This window comes from Pleurodeles waltl, chromosome 12 (genome assembly GCF_031143425.1).
Source record: "Pleurodeles waltl isolate 20211129_DDA chromosome 12, aPleWal1.hap1.20221129, whole genome shotgun sequence".
Taxonomy (NCBI): domain Eukaryota; kingdom Metazoa; phylum Chordata; class Amphibia; order Caudata; family Salamandridae; genus Pleurodeles; species Pleurodeles waltl.
In genome coordinates, this window is record NC_090451.1 from 47547717 (window position 1) to 47566580 (window position 18864).

An 18864-nucleotide genomic window follows, 5' to 3' on the forward strand; every position below is an offset into this window, starting at 1 on the left:
GCTGCAGGCTAAAATTTCTGTTGTACTTAAGTTTGTCCTCTTAGGCTTGGCAAGGCCTTGTCACATGCACTGCTAAAGGTTATTTGTCAGCCCTTTCTGCCTTTCTTTGTTTGCATAATCAGCCCTTCCTGTTTAAGTCACCAATTTATGATTTTTTTTTTTTATTTTTTTTTTTTTTAAAAGGCTGCACATGTTTTCTTTTGTACTTGTTGGTATGCTGCAGTGGGACCTGAATTTGGGTCTCACCTTTTTCATGTGCACAACTTTCAAGCCTAAGTACAGCTTATGCTTGAAGTTTTTGACCTTTAAAATTGGTCTCCTCATTGTGATTACTTCAGCTTGTGCTGTCAGTGGTCTCCAGGCACCGACAGTTCAGCCACCGTGTACTATAGACTTTCCAGACCAGCTAGTGCTTAGGATTTCCGCCAAAAGGGATGCTGCCTTTCCATGTGGGGGAGACCACCTTACTGCCCACTTTTTTCTCTCTGCCACATCCCCAAAAGGAGGAAAAGACATTGCTCCAGTTTGCCCCAAGAAAGCCCTTAGCTTAATATGGATCGGACTAGGAAGCACCGGGTGGGTGATGAACTTTTTGTGGGGCTCTGTGGTGTTGAGAGGGGAAGAGCAGTCCACAAGCAGCCCTTAAGCAGCTGGCTCATTCTCTGCATACAGATGTTCAGCTGTCCGTAAGAAGGAGCCCCCCGAGTGCCTTCAGGGTCATTCTTCCTCGTACAGTGGCACACCGATGCAGGGCAGCTACCTGTACAGACCTGCACCAGGCATCACTGCCTTCTTTTGCAGCCTTGCAGGGAGCACCATTTTGTCCACTTGATTTTGCAGGATTTCCTGGTGTCAAACTCGCTTCTTGGACCGCCGCACCTTTCAGGGGTACTGCTTTTGTATCTGTTCAGAAAGTGAAGACTCTGATTAGATGTATCCATCAACAAACACCTTACTCACCTTTGGTAACTCTATTTAATACGATTGTCTAATTGCAGACTCGTAACTGAACTGTCGTCCTCCCCATTCTCTGGAGTGGACTTATGGGTGTTAATAAGTTTCTACGCTAGATTGTGCAGAGTGGCAAAGTTCTCTGTTACTGACGCTCCTTCTCTAACTGCGCAGTGTTTTGTTGTAAACTGGTGTTTGTGCAGTGTGGCTCCTATATAAAGCTGTTACTTTTAGGGAGGGGCAAGGCAGCGTCTGAGTCCAGTGGCACCCCCTATTAGCGCATGAGGACAATTGGTGGGAAACATTGTCAGATCCAGCATGTTGCCTGATAGAATCAAAAAGTGAGGAATCTGTGGTTAGATTGGCCGTCCACAGAAACAGCGTTCCATTGGGTGAGAAAGACGTTCACTTGCAGCCAGACATGTACCGATTCATGTTTCATCAATTGATGAACACCCTGCCTGAGCTTGGACATGCTGCCTAATGACCTTTTGCTGAAGTCGTGCATGATTGACTTGTGTATTAAGAGAAAGTCAGACGAAACTGTTAGAATGTTTGGGTCTCCTATAGGAGATGTAATGTACGCCAAGGCAGTAGCTGAATTGTGGCATCGATTGGTACAGCCGGGTTTTATTCTATTATCGAAGGAATGTTGTTACTGTATCTTGTGATCACCAGTGCATGACTTACGAACCAGGAATTTCCTTTGCAGATCCAAATTCCGTGAAGCTTGAAAACTATCCAATTCACACGATCACCGGAATCCTGAAGCAGTGGCTGCGGGAGCTGCCGGAGCCGCTTATGACTTTCAGCCAGTACAGCGACTTCCTCCGGGCTGTCGGTACGTTTCCTGGTGATGCCCCTCATCGTCACGCTCCTGGCTGACCAGCTGGAGCCCTGGTGCAGTCTTGCAACGGCCACCAGGCTCCATCTAGGAGAGTCGCGACTGGGCGCTGCTGACCAGGCGAACCCATAGATTTCTTCAGAAAATGGTCAATGGACCTCGCCAGCTAGCGCTGCAAGAGGCGGTATGGCTGCTGCTAAGCCAATAGAAAATGTGTCTTGGTAGTAAAAAGCAGAACATATAGTGCTTGTGTTTAAAAAGATGTATGCAGTCTCCGTCATGTAATGTACACAATGTGGAAGTTGCTTAACCTTCCTCTTAACCTTGTTTGAGGGTGAGCCGCCTGTTGTGGGGGGTTAGACTAGCCCTCAAGAGTTGCGCTCTCATGCTCAGTGGTTCTGAATACGACTTTGGCTTGCGTGACCTATGGGGGCCAGTTTTAGTGCTGAGCTGCGAATGCGTTTGAGCATCTCAGGAAGTTCCCCGTGTGCCCACCTCTCTGTCTCTCCTTTTGCAGAGCTCCCTGGAAGCCAGGAACAACTTTGTGCGCTTTACAAGGTCATAGAACAGCTCCCGCAGGTCAACCACGACACGCTGGAGCGGCTTATCTTCCACCTTGTGCAGTAAGAGCTTTTCCAGCACATTTCTGTTTTTCTTTTACTTTTTATGTTTTAAGTCGGGATCCAAACTGAGGATCACATTGTCATGGCGTGCAGTGATTGCAAAACTACTCATCCCTACAATTTAATTTATTTTTTAGCATTTATTGTAACAAGTTATACTCTGTTTTCCAGTGACTGAGGTTTACTACTTGGCACATTTTCCCTGTTTTCTTTAAATGGTGTAACTTTGTTTCTCTCATTTAGTTTTCACTTGATTTCCTCTGGGTAACAAGTCAGTAAAATGCCTAAACCTGTTCTTCGTCAGGGACATTTTACTACAACAGTTGCTGTTTGTCTGTAACATTTCAACCCCAAAAAAATCCCAAACACGTCCCAGAGAGCCTGTAACCTGTATCTCTATACGACGGGGGCTGGCTGGGCTGGGTGGGTTTACAGGGTTGGGGGAAGGATTCTATTGCAGAGAATAAGACATAATCTACTGTCTGGAGGCTTCCCAGGTAAGCTTGGGAACTGTGAAACTTGGGGTGTCGGTATGTCCAAATACTAGTTTACTGGTGCTACAAATACAGAATGCAGTTTTTGTAAAGACTTATGAAGATTCCCACGATGCAGAACTATGGCTAGAGGTATGTAACTTTTCCATTGTTTTAATTATGCTCTCGACTGTTTTTACCCCGACAGAGTGGCTTCACTGGAGAACGTCAATCGAATGTCGCCCAACTCTCTCGCCATTGTCTTTGCGCCGTGTCTTCTGCGATGCCCCGACAACTCAGACCCGCTGACCAGTATGAAGGACGTTTCTAAGACAACAACGTAAGTGTGAAAAAATAATATATGATGGGAGTCAGGAATGTCCTCAACAACTGACATAAAGCGAATGGCGTGGAGCAGCACATTTTGAAGGAGCTCTTAACAGCGAGGCTGCCTAGGGGAACTCTTAAGTTTTTTAAAATATTGGGGTGCGGCATGAAGCATACGTGTTGGCTCCATGCTGCCTAACTCAGGGTTGCCTTGGAGACTGAGCCCCATACAAAAGCAGTTACAATTTTAATTATTTCCTAGTGTGATGTCCTGCGCCGACCAGGCATCATTCTTCAACAGAACAAAGTCCAAAACAGAACAGTGTCCTCCTTTGGACCTTCAGTTTAGTCATCAAAGTCTAGGTTGTTTGGAATTCCCTCACTTTGAAATGTGACTTTTATTTTTAGAAACAAAACTTCTTATGACTGGTCCTTTGGCATAAACCGCAAACATACACTCGCAGCTGTTCAGATTGTTGTGTGACTGCCTTGGGTATACCATGAGGAGAGGGGTATGTTAGTATTCTAAGTCTTTCCTTAACTAAGTTTGTTTTGTTTTTCGAATAATGTGGCAAACTTTCTGAACTGCATGATGGTTTCAACACTTTCTAAAATAAATTATATAAATAAAAATCCACAAAAGTAGGTTTTGAAATACAAGAGCAAAATTCTAACTCATTGGGAAAATCCTCTTAACAGATTTTCCCTACATAATCTTTTTCTGTAAAAACCTCTCATGGTCATTCCCACCCACCGGCAAAGTTTTGAGAAGTTTACAAAACTTAGCTACCTTCGCAAAGTTGATTAACTCTTATTATTAATATTTAAACTGTTCGATGGCATCTGTCGCTGTAGATACACATGGTATGCATGAGCTCGCCATCTGGTGTTGGGTCGGAGTGTTACAAGTTGTTTTTCTTCGAAGAAGTGTTTTCGAGTCACGGGACCGAGTGACTCCACCTTCTGTGCTCATTGCGCATGGGCGTCGACTCCATCTTCGATTGTTTTCTTTCCGCCATCGGGTTCGGACGTGTTCCTGTCGCTCCGAGTTTCGGAACGGAAAGATAGCTGAAGACGGAAGATTTTCGACGGTATCGTTGCGATCCGGTTAGAGATAGACACATACAACGACGCGTTGAACATCGAAGCGCTTCGGTGCCCTTCGGGGTAGATTTCGGCACCCCGTCGGGGCCTAGTCGGCCCGACCGCGTGGAGGACAACGCCGATGGATCGGACCCCGTTTCGATTCTGCCCCGAATGCCACAACAAATATCCTTATACGGACCTACACTCGGTCTGTAATCTGTGCCTGTCACCCGAGCACAGCGAAGAATCCTGTGAGGCCTGTCGGGCGTTCCGGTCCCGAAAAACTCTGCGCGACCGTCGAGCGAGAAGACTGCAGATGGCGTCCACACCAAAAGAGCGTCCACAGTTCGAGACAGAAGAGGAACAGGAGGAATCCTTTTCCATCCAGGACTCAGACTCCGACGAGCTACACTCTACAAGAACTGTGAGTAAGACGTCGAGATCAAACCTTAAAAAAGGAAAGAAGGCCCAGGGGACGCCACTGCCAACCGGCCATGGCTCCACCCAAATTCTCGGTGACCAACAATCGGCACCGAAAAAGGCCCATTCAGTGTCGAGATCGTCCGACTTCGGTCGAGACACCGGCACGCAGCCTCCTCGGGACCGAGAGAGTGCTAAACAGAAGCATCGACACCGAGAGTTCGGTGTCGACACGGATCGACGCCGAGACAGTGGCGCCGAAGACCATAGAGGCCAAGAATTTTCGGCACAGAAAAAGAGGAAGGTTACCTCGGAGCCGAAAAAACAATCGACAGGGTTTTCGGAGCCGAAAAAAGCGACATCAGACCCTGTTTCTGGCTCCTACACTGAAGAGCATTCTATGTCTTCTCAAATGAAGAAACATAGATTTGAACAAGAACTGCAATCCACTGACGTGGATCACACGCAAAAGCGTATCTTTATTCAGCAGGGGACTGGGAAGATCAGTACCCTTCCACCTGTCAAACGAAAGAGAACGCTTCAGTTTACTCCTCAGCAACAAACAGCACAAAAGGTAACACCTCCTCCCTCGCCTCCACCTGTAACTCCGGCTTCGCCAACTTACACCCCGTCACATTCGCCAGCTCACACCGCCATGAGCCACGATGACCAAGATCAGGATGCGTGGGACTTGTACGACGCACCAGTGTCTGATAACAGCCCAGACACATACCCAACTAGGCCATCACCACCAGAAGACAGCACAGCCTACTCACAAGTGGTGGCTAGAGCAGCACTATTCCATAATGTGGAACTACACTCGGAACAAGTAGAGGATGATTTTTTATTTAACACCCTCTCTTCAACCCACAGCTCCTACCAAAGCCTGCCGATGCTCCCAGGCATGCTACGCCATGCAAAGGACATTTTCAAGGAGCCAGTAAAAAGTAGGGCAGTGACGCCTAGGGTGGACAAGAAGTATAAGGCGCCTCCTACGGACCCTGTATTCATCACCTCTCAGCTGCCACCAGACTCTGTGGTGGTAGGGGCTGCCAGAAAAAGGGCAAACTCACACACTTCTGGGGATGCACCTCCCCCAGATAAAGAAAGTAGGAAGTTCGATGCAGCCGGGAAGAGGGTTGCTGTCCAAGCAGCAAACCAGTGGCGCATCGCAAATTCACAAGCGCTGTTAGCGCGATACGACAGAGCCCACTGGGATGAGATGCAGCATCTCATTGAACATCTCCCAAAAGATCTGCAAAAAAGAGCAAAACAGGTTGTTGAGGAGGGTCAAAACATTTCCAACAATCAAATACGCTCCTCCATGGATGCAGCAGACACGGCCGCAAGAACCATTAATACGTCGGTTACCATCCGTAGGCACGCATGGCTCAGAACGTCTGGATTCAAGCCAGAAATTCAGCAGGCAGTGCTTAACATGCCAGTGAACGAAAAACTTCTGTTCGGTCCGGAGGTCGACACAGCCATAGAAAAGCTCAAGAAGGACACTGACACTGCCAAGGCCATGGGCGCACTCTATTCCCCGCAGGGCAGAGGATCTTATAACACCTTCCGCAAAACACCTTTTAGAGGAGGGTTTCGGGGTCAGGCCACACAAGCTAGCACCTCACAGTCCGCACCGCCCACCTACCAGGGACAGTACAGGGGAGGTTTTCGGGGCCAGTATAGAGGGGGGCAATTCCCTAGGAATAGGGGAAGATTTCAAAGCCCCAAAACCACTACCAACAAGCAGTGACTCACATGTCACACACCCCTCCCACACAACACCAGTGGGCGGGAGGATACGTCAATATTACGAAGCATGGGACAAAATAACTACAGACACATGGGTCCTAGCAATCATCCAGCATGGTTATTGCATAGAATTCCTGCAATTCCCTCCAGACATACCACCAAAATCACAAAATTTAACAAAATACCATTCACAGCTTCTAGAGATAGAAGTTCAAGCACTACTGCAAAAAAATGCAATAGAATTAGTACCAAGCACACAAATAAACACAGGAGTTTATTCACTGTACTTCTTGATACCAAAAAAGGACGAAACACTGAGACCAATTCTAGACCTCAGAGTAGTAAACACATTCATCAAATCAGACCACTTTCACATGGTCACACTACAAGAAGTGTTACCATTGCTCAAAAAACACAACTACATGACAACCCTAGACCTCAAGGACGCATATTTCCATATACCAATACATCAATCACACAGGAAATATCTAAGGTTTGTATTCAAAGGAATACATTACCAATTCAAAGTATTGCCTTTTGGTTTAACAACCGCTCCAAGAGTATTCACAAAATGCCTAGCAGTAGTCGCTGCACACATCAGAAGGCAGCAAATACATGTGTTCCCGTATCTAGACGACTGGCTAATCAAAACCAGTTCGCTCACACAATGCTCAAACCACACAAATCAAGTCATACAAACCCTCTACAAACTAGGGTTCACCGTCAACTTTGCAAAATCAAACATTCTGCCAAGCAAAGTACAGCAATATCTAGGAGCCATAATAGACACGACAAAAGGAGTAGCAACGCCAACTCCACAAAGGATCCACAATTTCAACAGGGTCATTCAACACATGTCTCCAAACCAAACAATACAAGCAAGAACAATACTACAGCTCCTAGGCATGATGTCCTCATGCATAGCCATTGTCCCAAACGCAAGACTGCACATGAGGCCCTTACAACAGTGCCTAGCCTCACAGTGGTCTCAAGCACAGGGTCACCTTCTAGATCTGGTGTTGCTAGACCGCCAAACTTACCTCTCGCTTCTATGGTGGAACAGTATAAATTTAAACATAGGGCGGCCTTTCCAAGACCCAGTGCCAGAGTACGTAATAACAACAGATGCTTCCATGACAGGGTGGGGAGCACATCTCAATCAACACAACATAAGAGGACAATGGAACATACATCAAACAAAACTGCATATAAATCATCTAGAATTATTAGCAGTTTTTCAAGCACTAAAAGCTTTCCAACCAATCATAACCCACAAATACATCCTTGTCAAAACAGACAACATGACAACGATGTATTATCTAAACAAACAAGGAGGAACACATTCAACGCAGTTAAGCTTGTTAGCTCAAAAAATATGGAAGTGGGCAATCCACCATCAGATTGGTCTAATAGCACAGTTTATTCCGGGGATCCAGAATCAGCTGGCAGACAATCTCTCTCGAGATCACCAGCAAGTCCACGAATGGGAAATCCACCCACAGATTCTGTACACCTACTTCACACTCTGGGGAACACCACAAATAGACTTATTTGCAACAAAAGAGAACGCAAAATGCCAAAACTTCGCGTCCAGATACCCACACAAGCAATCCCAAGGCAATGCCCTATGGATGAACTGGTCAGGAATATTTGCTTACGCTTTTCCTCCTCTCCCTCTCCTTCCTTACCTAGTAAACAAATTGAGTCAAAACAAACTCAAACTCATTTTAATAGCACCAACTTGGGCAAGACAACCCTGGTACACAACACTACTAGATCTGTCTGTAGTACCACACATCAAACTGCCCAACAAACCAGATCTGTTAACGCAACACAACCAACAGATCAGACACCCGGACCCAGCATCGCTGAATCTAGCAATCTGGCTCCTGAAATCCTAGAATTCGGACACTTGCAACTTAGCCAAGAGTGTATGGAAGTCATAAAGCAGGCCAGAAGGCCATCCACTAGACACTGCTACGCAAGTAAGTGGAAAAGATTTGTTTGGTACTGCCATCATAATCAGATACAACCGCTAGATGCAACTCCAAAACATATAGTAAATTACTTGCTCCATTTACAAAAAGCAAAGCTAGCCTTCTCTTCTATTAAAATACACCTTGCAGCAATATCTGCATACCTGCAAACTACCTATTCAACTTCCTTGTATAGGATACCAGTTATCAAAGCATTTATAGAAGGGCTTAAAAGAATTATACCACCAAGAACACCACCTGTTCCTTCATGGAACCTAAACGTGGTTCTAACAAGACTCATGGGCCCACCTTTCGAACCCATGCACTCTTGCGGAATACAATTCCTAACCTGGAAAGTTGCCTTTCTCATCGCCATTACATCTCTAAGAAGAGTAAGTGAAATTCAAGCGTTCACAACACAAGAGCCTTTTATACAAATACATAAAAATAAGGTCGTCCTACGACCTAATCCAAAATTTTTACCAAAAGTTATTTCACCATTCCATCTAAATCAAACGGTAGAACTACCAGTATTTTTCCCACAGCCAGATTCTGTGGCTGAAAGAGCACTACATACATTAGATGTCAAAAGAGCATTAATGTACTACATTGACAGAACAAAGAACATCAGAAAAACTAAACAGCTATTTATTGCATTCCAAAAACCTCATGCAGGTAACCCAATATCAAAACAAGGTATAGCCAGATGGATAGTTAAATGCATCCAAATCTGCTACCTTAAAGCAAAAAGACAACTGCCCATTACTCCCAGGGCACATTCAACAAGGAAAAAAGGTGCTTCAATGGCCTTTTTAGGAAACATCCCAATGCAAGAAATATGTAAGGCAGCCACTTGGTCTACGCCTCACACATTCACCAAACACTACTGTATAGATGTGCTATCCGCACAACAAGCTACAGTAGGTCAAGCTGTATTAAGAACTCTATTTCAGACAACTTCTACTCCTACAGGCTAAACCACCGCTTATGGGGAACTAACTGCTTACTAGTCTATGCATACCATGTGTATCTACAGCGACAGATGCCATCGAACTGAAAATGTCACTTACCCAGTGTACATCTGTTCGTGGCATCAGTCGCTGAGATTCACATGGACCCACCCACCTCCCCGGAAGCCTGTAGCAGTTCAGAAGTTACCTTCAATTTTGTACATTTGTATATATATTACTTAATCCTTTAATAGGTACATACTTACATTTTTCATTGCGCGGGCACTATTACTATAGTACAACTCCTACCTCACCCTCTGCGGGGAAAACAATCGAAGATGGAGTCGACGCCCATGCGCAATGAGCACAGAAGGTGGAGTCACTCGGTCCCGTGACTCGAAAACACTTCTTCGAAGAAAAACAACTTGTAACACTCCGACCCAACACCAGATGGCGAGCTCATGCATACCATGTGAATCTCAGCGACTGATGCCACGAACAGATGTACACTGGGTAAGTGACATTTTCATTTATAACTTTTATTTTGCCTGCTCCACTTCCCAATACAGGCGTATCTTCAATGATACATTGAAACTGTGGACAGTATCTTTATCGAATAAAACTCAAAAAGAGAAACTCTCAAAATGAACTGGTGAGATTTTCTGAGAACGGTTGTGGCTCTCATGTCACCTTCTGCCTGTGTGCTCTGCAACATGCTGGAATTCCTCTGCTCTGTGGTCATTTAGCAAGAAGCTTTTGGAATCCAAGAACTAGGGAGTGATCCTCATTTCTCCATTTTCCTTTACCTTACCCATGCCACCATTTCATCTATGTGTTCCCTACTCCAGTCCTGTCCACTTACCAAAAGGAAGTTCATACTGCTGCAGGCCTGCGCTCACTCAGTTATCTTGAAGTTCTAGGCGCTGCACGCTGACAGCCTCACCATTTACCCTAAAACTTTTAAACCCCACATCTCATGCCTCCTCTTACTGAAAGGTGTCTTACTGCTTATGTCCCCATCTCTTCAGGTGCCTTGAGATGCTGATCAAGGAACAGATCCGGAAATACAAGATCCGAATGGAAGAAATCTCGCAGCTAGAGGCAGCAGAGTCCCTGGCAATCCGGCGGCTGTCCCTGCTAAGGCAGAACACAGTGAGTAGTGAAGTTACTCGTTTCACGGTGGCTCACTGGAGCAGAGGTTCTCAAGTCGAACCTCCACGTGCTTTCCCGTCATCATTGTTTTTTATGTCTTCACAAATTATATTTTTAAACTAGTAGTTTAAAACAAGTTTTTTTTGTTTGTTCCGTGGCCCAAGAGGCATTGCACTTGCCTACGTATTATGGTCTGAACACAGTGAGTGCCTCAGATAGGGGGTCTATACATAAGACTGTTTGCAGTCGTTTGAGGTGCTGATACACGCATTCCTCTCATTCGCCAGCATCATATCACATCCCTGTAATACATTGCTCATATTTTAAAGATCTCTGTGAGCGTTCCACTTCAGCTGCTATCTATTCCCAAACCACCAAGTAAGTCTTGTGTCCTAAAATAAATGGATCCACCATTTCTGTTGTGAAATTGCTGAACTTTGGACTGCGTCATAGTGGGTCGTGTGTTGAGAACTGATCTCTGTCGAAGTTGGTATGCCAAACCGGGTCTCGTTTAGTTAGGGTGGTAAACCAGGCAAAGGTTCCTAAACTGGTACTGTAATCAAGGTATGTTCTGTGGCAAACTGAAGGTGAGAAGCCACATGTTGTCTCCCCCTAAAGAAGTTAAAGCACAGGCCCGCTTTGTGAAGTGTTTGATTCTTTGCCTTAAGTCATCTGAAGCCATGCAGTGCGCAGTAGAAAGCTCCCTGTGTGCAGAATTGCTCTCCCTGCTTGATGATGTATGTTGGTGAATTGAATCTTGGTTCTTCTCTCTCTAGCTCTGGCCTCTCCGCCTCGGCTTCTCTTCTTTGGAGGGGTTGCTGGTAGGTACATGACCCTCACGAGTCCCTCGCATGATCAGTCTGCGCACTCTAACCCACCCGTTACAGTATGCGTTGAATGCCCATATAGCCTCTAGTGCATGTCCTTGTAAAGCATGCGCCCTGCATGTCCTGCAGCTTTTCAGAAGCCCCGAGCTCGCCTCTAGGCATCGGTCATGAAACACTGGGTCACCCACATTGTAGACAGTCCACATTTTCTACATAACTCATGTAGGAAGTTGGCTCTGTATGTGCTATTTCAAAGTAAGGAATAGCATGCACAGAGTCCAAGGGTTCCCCTTAGAGGTAAAATAGTGGTAAAAATAGATAATACTAATGCTCTATTTTGTGGTAGTGTGGTCGAGCAGTAGGCTTATCCAAGGAGTAGTGTTAAGCATTTGTTGTACATACACAAGACAATAAATGAGGTACACACACTCAGAGACAAATCCAGCCAATAGGTTTTTCTATAGAAAAATATCTTTTCTTAGTTTATTTTAAGAACCACAGGTTCAAATTCTACATGTAATATCTCATTCGAAAGGTATTGCAGGTAAGTACTTTAGGAACTTCAAATCATCAAAATTGCATGTATACTTTTCAAGTTATTGACAAATAGCTGTTTTAAAAGTGGACACTTAGTGCAATTTTCACAGTTCCTGGGGGAGGTAAGTTTTTGTTAGTTTTACCAGGTAAGTAGGACACTTACAGGGTTCAGTTCTTGGTCCAAGGTAGCCCACCGTTGGGGGTTCAGAGCAACCCCAAAGTCACCACACCAGCAGCTCAGGGCCGGTCAGGTGCAGAGTTCAAAGTGGTGCCCAAAACACATAGGCTAGAATGGAGAGAAGGGGGTGCCCCGGTTCCGGTCTGCTTGCAGGTAAGTACCCGCGTCTTCGGAGGGCAGACCAGGGGGGTTTTGTAGGGCACCGGGGGGGACACAAGTCCACACAGAAATTTCACCCTCAGCAGCGCGGGGGCGGCCGGGTGCAGTGTAGAAACAAGCGTCGGGTTCGCAATGTTAGTCTATGAGAGATCTCGGGATCTCTTCAGCGCTGCAGGCAGGCAAGGGGGGGATTCCTCGGGGAAACCTCCACTTGGGCAAGGGAGAGGGACTCCTGGGGGTCACTTCTCCAGTGAATGTCCGGTCCTTCAGGTCCTGGGGGCTGCGGGTGCAGGGTCTCTCCCAGGCGTCGGGACTTTAGGTTCAAAGAGTCGTGGTCAGGGGAAGCCTCGGGATTCCCTCTGCAGGCGGCGCTGTGGGGGCTCAGGGGGGACAGGTTTTGGTACTCACAGTATCAGAGTAGTCCTGGGGTCCCTCCTGAGGTGTTGGATCGCCACCAGCCGAGTCGGGGTCGCCGGGTGCAGTGTTGCAAGTCTCACGCTTCTTGCGGGGAGCTTGCAGGGTTCTTTAAAGTTGCTGGAAACAAGGTTGCAGCTTTTCTTGGAGCAGGTCCGCTGTCCTCGGGAGTTTCTTGTCTTTTCGAAGCAGGGGCAGTCCTCAGAGGATGTCGAGGTCGCTGGTCCCTTTGGAAGGCGTCGCTGGAGCAGGATCTTTGGAAGGCAGGAGACAGGCCGGTGAGTTTCTGGAGCCAAGGCAGTTGTCGTCTTCTGGTCTTCCGCTGCAGGGGTTTTCAGCTGGGCAGTCCTTCTTCTTGTAGTTGCAGGAATCTAATTTTCTAGGGTTCAGGGTAGCCCTTAAATACTAAATTTAAGGGCGTGTTTAGGTCTGGGGGGTTAGTAGCCAATGGCCACTAGCCCTGAGGGTGGGTACACCCTCTTTGTGCCTCCTCCCAAGGGGAGGGGGTCACATTCCTAACCCTATTGGGGGAATCCTCCATCTGCAAGATGGAGGATTTCTAAAAGTTAGAGTCACTTCAGCTCAGGACACCTTAGGGGCTGTCCTGACTGGCCAGGGACTCCTCCTTGTTATTCTCATTATTTTCTCCGGCCTTGCCGCCAAAAGTGGGGCCTGGCCGGAGGGGGCGGGCAACTCCACTAGCTGGAGTGTCCTGCTGGGTTGGCACAAAGGAGGTGAGCCTTTGAGGCTCACCGCCAGGTGTGACAATTCCTGCCTGGGGGAGGTGTTAGCATCTCCACCCAGTGCAGGCTTTGTTACTGGCCTCAGAGTGACAAAGGCACTCTCCCCATGGGGCCAGCAACATGTCTCGGTTTGTGGCAGGCTGCTAAAACTAGTCAGCCTACACAGATAGTCGGTTAAGTTTCAGGGGGCACCTCTAAGGTGCCCTCTGGGGTGTATTTTACAATAAAATGTACACTGGCATCAGTGTGCATTTATTGTGCTGAGAAGTTTGATACCAAACTTCCCAGTTTTCAGTGTAGCCATTATGGTGCTGTGGAGTTCGTGTTTGACAAACTCCCAGACCATATACTCTTATGGCTACCCTGCACTTACAATGTCTAAGGTTTTGTTTAGACACTGTAGGGGTACCATGCTCATGCACTGGTACCCTCACCTATGGTATAGTGCACCCTGCCTTAGGGCTGTAAGGCCTGCTAGAGGGGTGTCTTACCTATACTGCATAGGCAGTGAGAGGCTGGCATGGCACCCTGAGGGGAGTGCCATGTCGACTTACTCGTTTTGTCCTCACTAGCACACACAAGCTGGCAAGCAGTGTGTCTGTGCTGAGTGAGAGGTCTCCAGGGTGGCATAAGACATGCTGCAGCCCTTAGAGACCTTCCTTGGCATCAGGGCCCTTGGTACTAGAAGTACTAGTTACAAGGGACTTATCTGGATGCCAGGGTCTGCCAATTGTGGATACAAAAGTACAGGTTAGGGAAAGAACACTGGTGCTGGGGCCTGGTTAGCAGGCCTCAGCACACTTTCAATTGTAAACATAGCATCAGCAAAGGCAAAAAGTCAGGGGGCAACCATGCCAAGGAGGCATTTCCTTACACAACCCCCCCCCAAACGAAAGAGGATGAGACTAACCTTTCCCAAGAGAGTCTTCATTTTCTAAGTGGAAGAACCTGGAAAGGCCATCTGCATTGGCATGGGCAGTCCCAGGTCTGTGTTCCACTATAAAGTCCATTCCCTGTAGGGAGATGGACCACCTCAACAGTTTAGGATTTTCACCTTTCATTTGCATCAGCCATTTGAGAGGTCTGTGGTCAGTTTGAACTAGGAAGTGAGTCCCAAAGAGGTATGGTCTCAGCTTCTTCAGGGACCAAACCACAGCAAAGGCCTCCCTCTCAATGGCACTCCAACGCTGCTCCCTGGGGAGTAACCTCCTGCTAATGAAAGCAACAGGCTGGTCAAGGCCATCATCATTTGTTTGGGACAAAACTGCCCCTATCCCATGTTCAGAGGCATCAGTCTGCACAATGAACTGCTTAGAATAATCTGGAGCTTTTAGAACTGGTGCTGAGCACATTGCCTGTTTCAGGGTGTCAAAGGCCTGTTGGCATTCCACAGTCCAGTTCACTTTCTTGGGCATTTTCTTGGAGGTGAGTTCAGTGAGGGCTGTCACAATGGATCCATATCCCTTCACAAACCTCCTGTAGTACCCAGTCAAGCCAAGGAATGCCCTGACTTGAGTCTGGGTTTTTGGAGCTACCCAGTCCAGAATAGTCTGGATCTTGGGTTGGAGTGGCTGAACTTGGCCTCCACCTACAAGGTGTCCCAAGTAAACCACAGTTCCCTGCCCTATCTGGCATTTGGATGCCTTGATAGAGAGGCCTGCAGATTGCAGAGCCTTCAAAACCTTCCTCAGGTGGACCAGGTGATCCTGCCAGGTGGAGCTAAAGACAGCAATATCATCAAGATAAGCTGTGCTAAAGGACTCCAAGCCAGCAAGGACTTGATTCACCAACCTTTGGAAGGTGGCAGGGGCATTCTTTAAACCAAAGGGCATAACAGTAAACTGATAATGCCCATCAGGTGTGGAGAATGCTGTTTTCTCTTTGGCTCCAGGTGCCATTTTTATTTGCCAGTACCCTGCTGTCAAGTCAAAGGTACTTAGGAATTTGGCAGCACCTAATTTGTCTATGAGCTCATCAGCTCTTGGAATTGGATGAGCATCTGTCTTGGTGACAGAATTGAGCCCTCTGTAGTCCACACAAAACCTCATCTCTTTCTTTCCATCTTTGGTGTGAGGTTTGGGGACCAAGACCACTGGGCTAGCCCAGGGGCTGTCAGAGCGCTCAATCACTCCCAATTCCAGCATCTTGTGGACTTCCACCTTGATGCTCTCCTTAACATGGTCAGACTGTCTAAAGATTTTGTTCTTGACAGGCATGCTGTCTCCTGTGTCCACATCATGGGTACACAGGTGTGTCTGACCAGGGGTTAAGGAGAAGAGTTCAGGGAACTGTTGTAGGACTCTCCTACAATCAGCTTGCTGTTGGCCAGAGAGGGTGTCTGAGTAGATCACTCCATCTACTGTGCCATCTTTTGGGTCTGATGACAGAAGATCAGGGAGAGGCTCACTCTCTGCCTCCTGATCCTCATCTGTTACCATCAACAGATTCACATCAGCCCTGTCATGGAAGAGCTTAAGGCGGTTCACATGGATCACCCTCTTGGGGCTCCTGCTTGTGCCCAGGTCCACCAGGTAGGTGACCTGACTCTTCCTTTCTAGTACTGGGTAAGGGCCACTCCATTTGTCCTGGAGTGCCCTGGGAGCCACAGGCTCCAGAACCCAGACTTTCTGCCCTGGTTGGAACTCAACCAGTGCAGCCTTTTGGTCATACCAAAACTTCTGGAGCTGTTGGCTGGCCTCAAGGTTTTTGGTTGCCTTTTCCATGTACTCTGCCATTCTAGAGCGAAGGCCAAGTACATAGTCCACTATGTCCTGTTTAGGCTCATGGAGAGGTCTCTCCCAGCCTTCTTTAACAAGGGCAAGTGGTCCCCTTACAGGATGACCAAACAGAAGTTCAAAGGGTGAGAATCCTACTCCCTTCTGTGGCACCTCTCTGTAAGCGAAAAGCAGACATGGCAAGAGGACATCCCATCTCCTTTTGAGTTTTTCTGGGAGCCCCATGATCATGCCTTTTAATGTCTTGTTGAATCTCTCAACCAAGCCATTAGTTTGTGGATGGTATGGTGTAGTGAATTTATAAGTCACTCCACACTCATTCCACATGTGTTTTAGGTATGCTGACATGAAGTTGGTACCTCTGTCAGACACCACCTCCTTAGGGAAACCCACTCTGGTAAAGATACCAATGAGGGCCTTGGCTACTGCAGGGGCAGTAGTCGACCTAAGGGGAATAGCTTCAGGATACCTGGTAGCATGATCCACTACTACCAGGATATACATATTTCCTGAGGCTGTGGGAGGTTCTAGTGGACCAACTATGTCCACACCCACTCTTTCAAAGGGAACCCCCACCACTGGAAGTGGAATGAGGGGGGCCTTTGGATGCCCACCTGTCTTACCACTGGCTTGACAGGTGGGGCAGGAGAGGCAAAACTCCTTAACCATGTTGGACATATTGGGCCAGTAGAAGTGGTTGACTAACCTCTCCCACGTCTTGGTTTGTCCCAAATGTCCAGCAAGGGGAATGTCATGGGCCAATGTTAGGATGAACTCTCTGAACAGCTGAGGCACTACCACTCTCCTAGTGGCACCAGGTTTGGGGTCTCTGGCCTCAGTGTACAGGAGTCCATCTTCCCAATAGACCCTATGCGTTCCATTTTTCTTGCCTTTGGACTCTTCAGCAGCTTGCTGCCTAAGGCCTTCAAGAGAGGGACAGGTTTCTTGTCCCTTACACAGCTCCTCCCTTGAGGGTCCCCCTGGGCCTAAGAGCTCAACCTGATAAGGTTCAAGCTCCAAAGGCTCAGTTCCCTCAGAGGGCAGAACTTCTTCCTGAGAAGAGAGGTTCCCTTTCTTTTGCTGTGTTGCAGTTGGTTTCCCAACTGACTTTCCTGTTCTCTTGGTAGGCTGGGCCATTCTTCCAGACTCCAGCTCTACTTGTTCACCCTGTGCCTTGCATTGTGCTCTTGTTTTCACACACACCAGTTCAGGGATACCCAGCATTGCTGCATGGGTTTTTAGTTCTACCTCAGCCCATGCTGAGGACTCCAGGTCATTTCCAAGCAGACAGTCCACTGGGATATTTGAGGAGACCACCACCTGTTTCAGGCCATTGACCCCTCCCCATTCTAAAGTAACCATCGCCATGGGATGTACTTTTCTCTGATTGTCAGCGTTGGTGACTGTGTAAGTTTTTCCAGTCAGGTATTGGCCAGGGGAAACCAGTTTCTCTGTCACCATGGTGACACTGGCACCTGTATCCCTCAGGCCCTCTATTCTAGTCCCATTAATTAAGAGTTGCTGTCTGTATTTTTGCATGTTAGGCGGCCAGACAGCTAGTGTGGCTAAATCCACCCCACCCTCAGAAACTAGAGTAGCTTCAGTGTGGACCCTGATTTGCTCTGGGCACACTGTTGATCCCACTTGGAGACTAGCCATACCAGTGTTACCTGGATGGGAGTTTGGAGTGGAACCTTTCTTGGGACAGGCCTTGTCTCCAGTTTGGTGTCCATGCTGTTTACAGCTATGACACCAGGCCTTTTTGGGATCAAAGTTTTTACCCTTGTACCCATTGTTTTGTGAAGAGGCTCTGGGCCCACCCTCCTGTGCAGGTTTTTGGGGGCCTGTAGAAGACTCTTTACTATTTTTAGTTTTGGTTGTCTCATCACCCTTCCCCTGGGGAGTCTTTGTGACCCCTTTCTTTTGGTCACCCCCTGTTGAAGTCTTGGACACCCTTGTCTTGACCCAATGGTCCGCCTTCTTTCCCAATTCTTGGGGAGAAATTGGTCCTAGGTCTACCAGATGCTGATGCAGTTTATCATTGAAACAATTACTTAACAGGTGTTCTTTCACAAATAAATTGTACAGCCCATCATAATTACTTACACCACTGCCTTGAATCCAACCATCTAGTGTTTTCACTGAGTAGTCAACAAAGTCAACCCAGGTCTGGCTCGAGGATTTTTGAGCCCCCCTGAACCTAATCCTGTACTCCTCAGTGGAGAATCCAAAGCCCTCAATCAGGGTACCCTTCATGAGGTCATAAGATTCTGCATTTTGTCCAGAGAGTGTGAGGAGTCTATCCCTACACTTTCCTGTGAACATTTCCCAAAGGAGAGCACCCCAGTGAGATCTGTTCACTTTTCTGGTTACACAAGCCCTCTCAAAAGCTGTGAACCATTTGGTGATGTCATCACCATCTTCATATTTAGTTACAATCCCTTTAGGGATTTTCAACATGTCAGGAGAATCTCTGACCCTATTTATGTTGCTGCCACCATTGATGGGTCCTAGGCCCATCTCTTGTCTTTCCCTCTCTATGGCTAGGATCTGTCTTTCCAAAGCCAATCTTTTGGCCATCCTGGCTAACTGGATGTCCTCTTCACTGGGGCTATCCTCAGTGATTTCAGAGGTGTTGGTCTCTCCTGTGAGGGAACCAGCATCTCTGACTATTATTTTTGGAGTCAGGGTTTGAGGGACCCTGTTCTCCCTAG

At 47.3% G+C, this 18864-nt stretch overlaps 1 protein-coding gene across 8 annotated transcripts in view; it reads left to right on the top strand.

Annotated features, from left to right (window-relative positions):
• Window positions 1-18864, top strand: part of MYO9B (myosin IXB) — a 337738-nt gene that overhangs the window by 312610 nt on the left and 6264 nt on the right. For 7 of the 8 annotated variants that reach the window (XM_069215688.1, XM_069215684.1, XM_069215681.1 and 4 more), the window contains 5 exons: window positions 1664-1792; window positions 2313-2418; window positions 3100-3231; window positions 10434-10557; window positions 11334-11378. In XM_069215688.1, coding sequence (XP_069071789.1) covers window positions 1664-1792; window positions 2313-2418; window positions 3100-3231; window positions 10434-10557; window positions 11334-11378 — 536 coding nt within the window. The remainder of the gene's footprint in view (window positions 1-1663; window positions 1793-2312; window positions 2419-3099; window positions 3232-10433; window positions 10558-11333; window positions 11379-18864) is intronic. The other variant, XM_069215685.1, reaches the window with a different exon arrangement.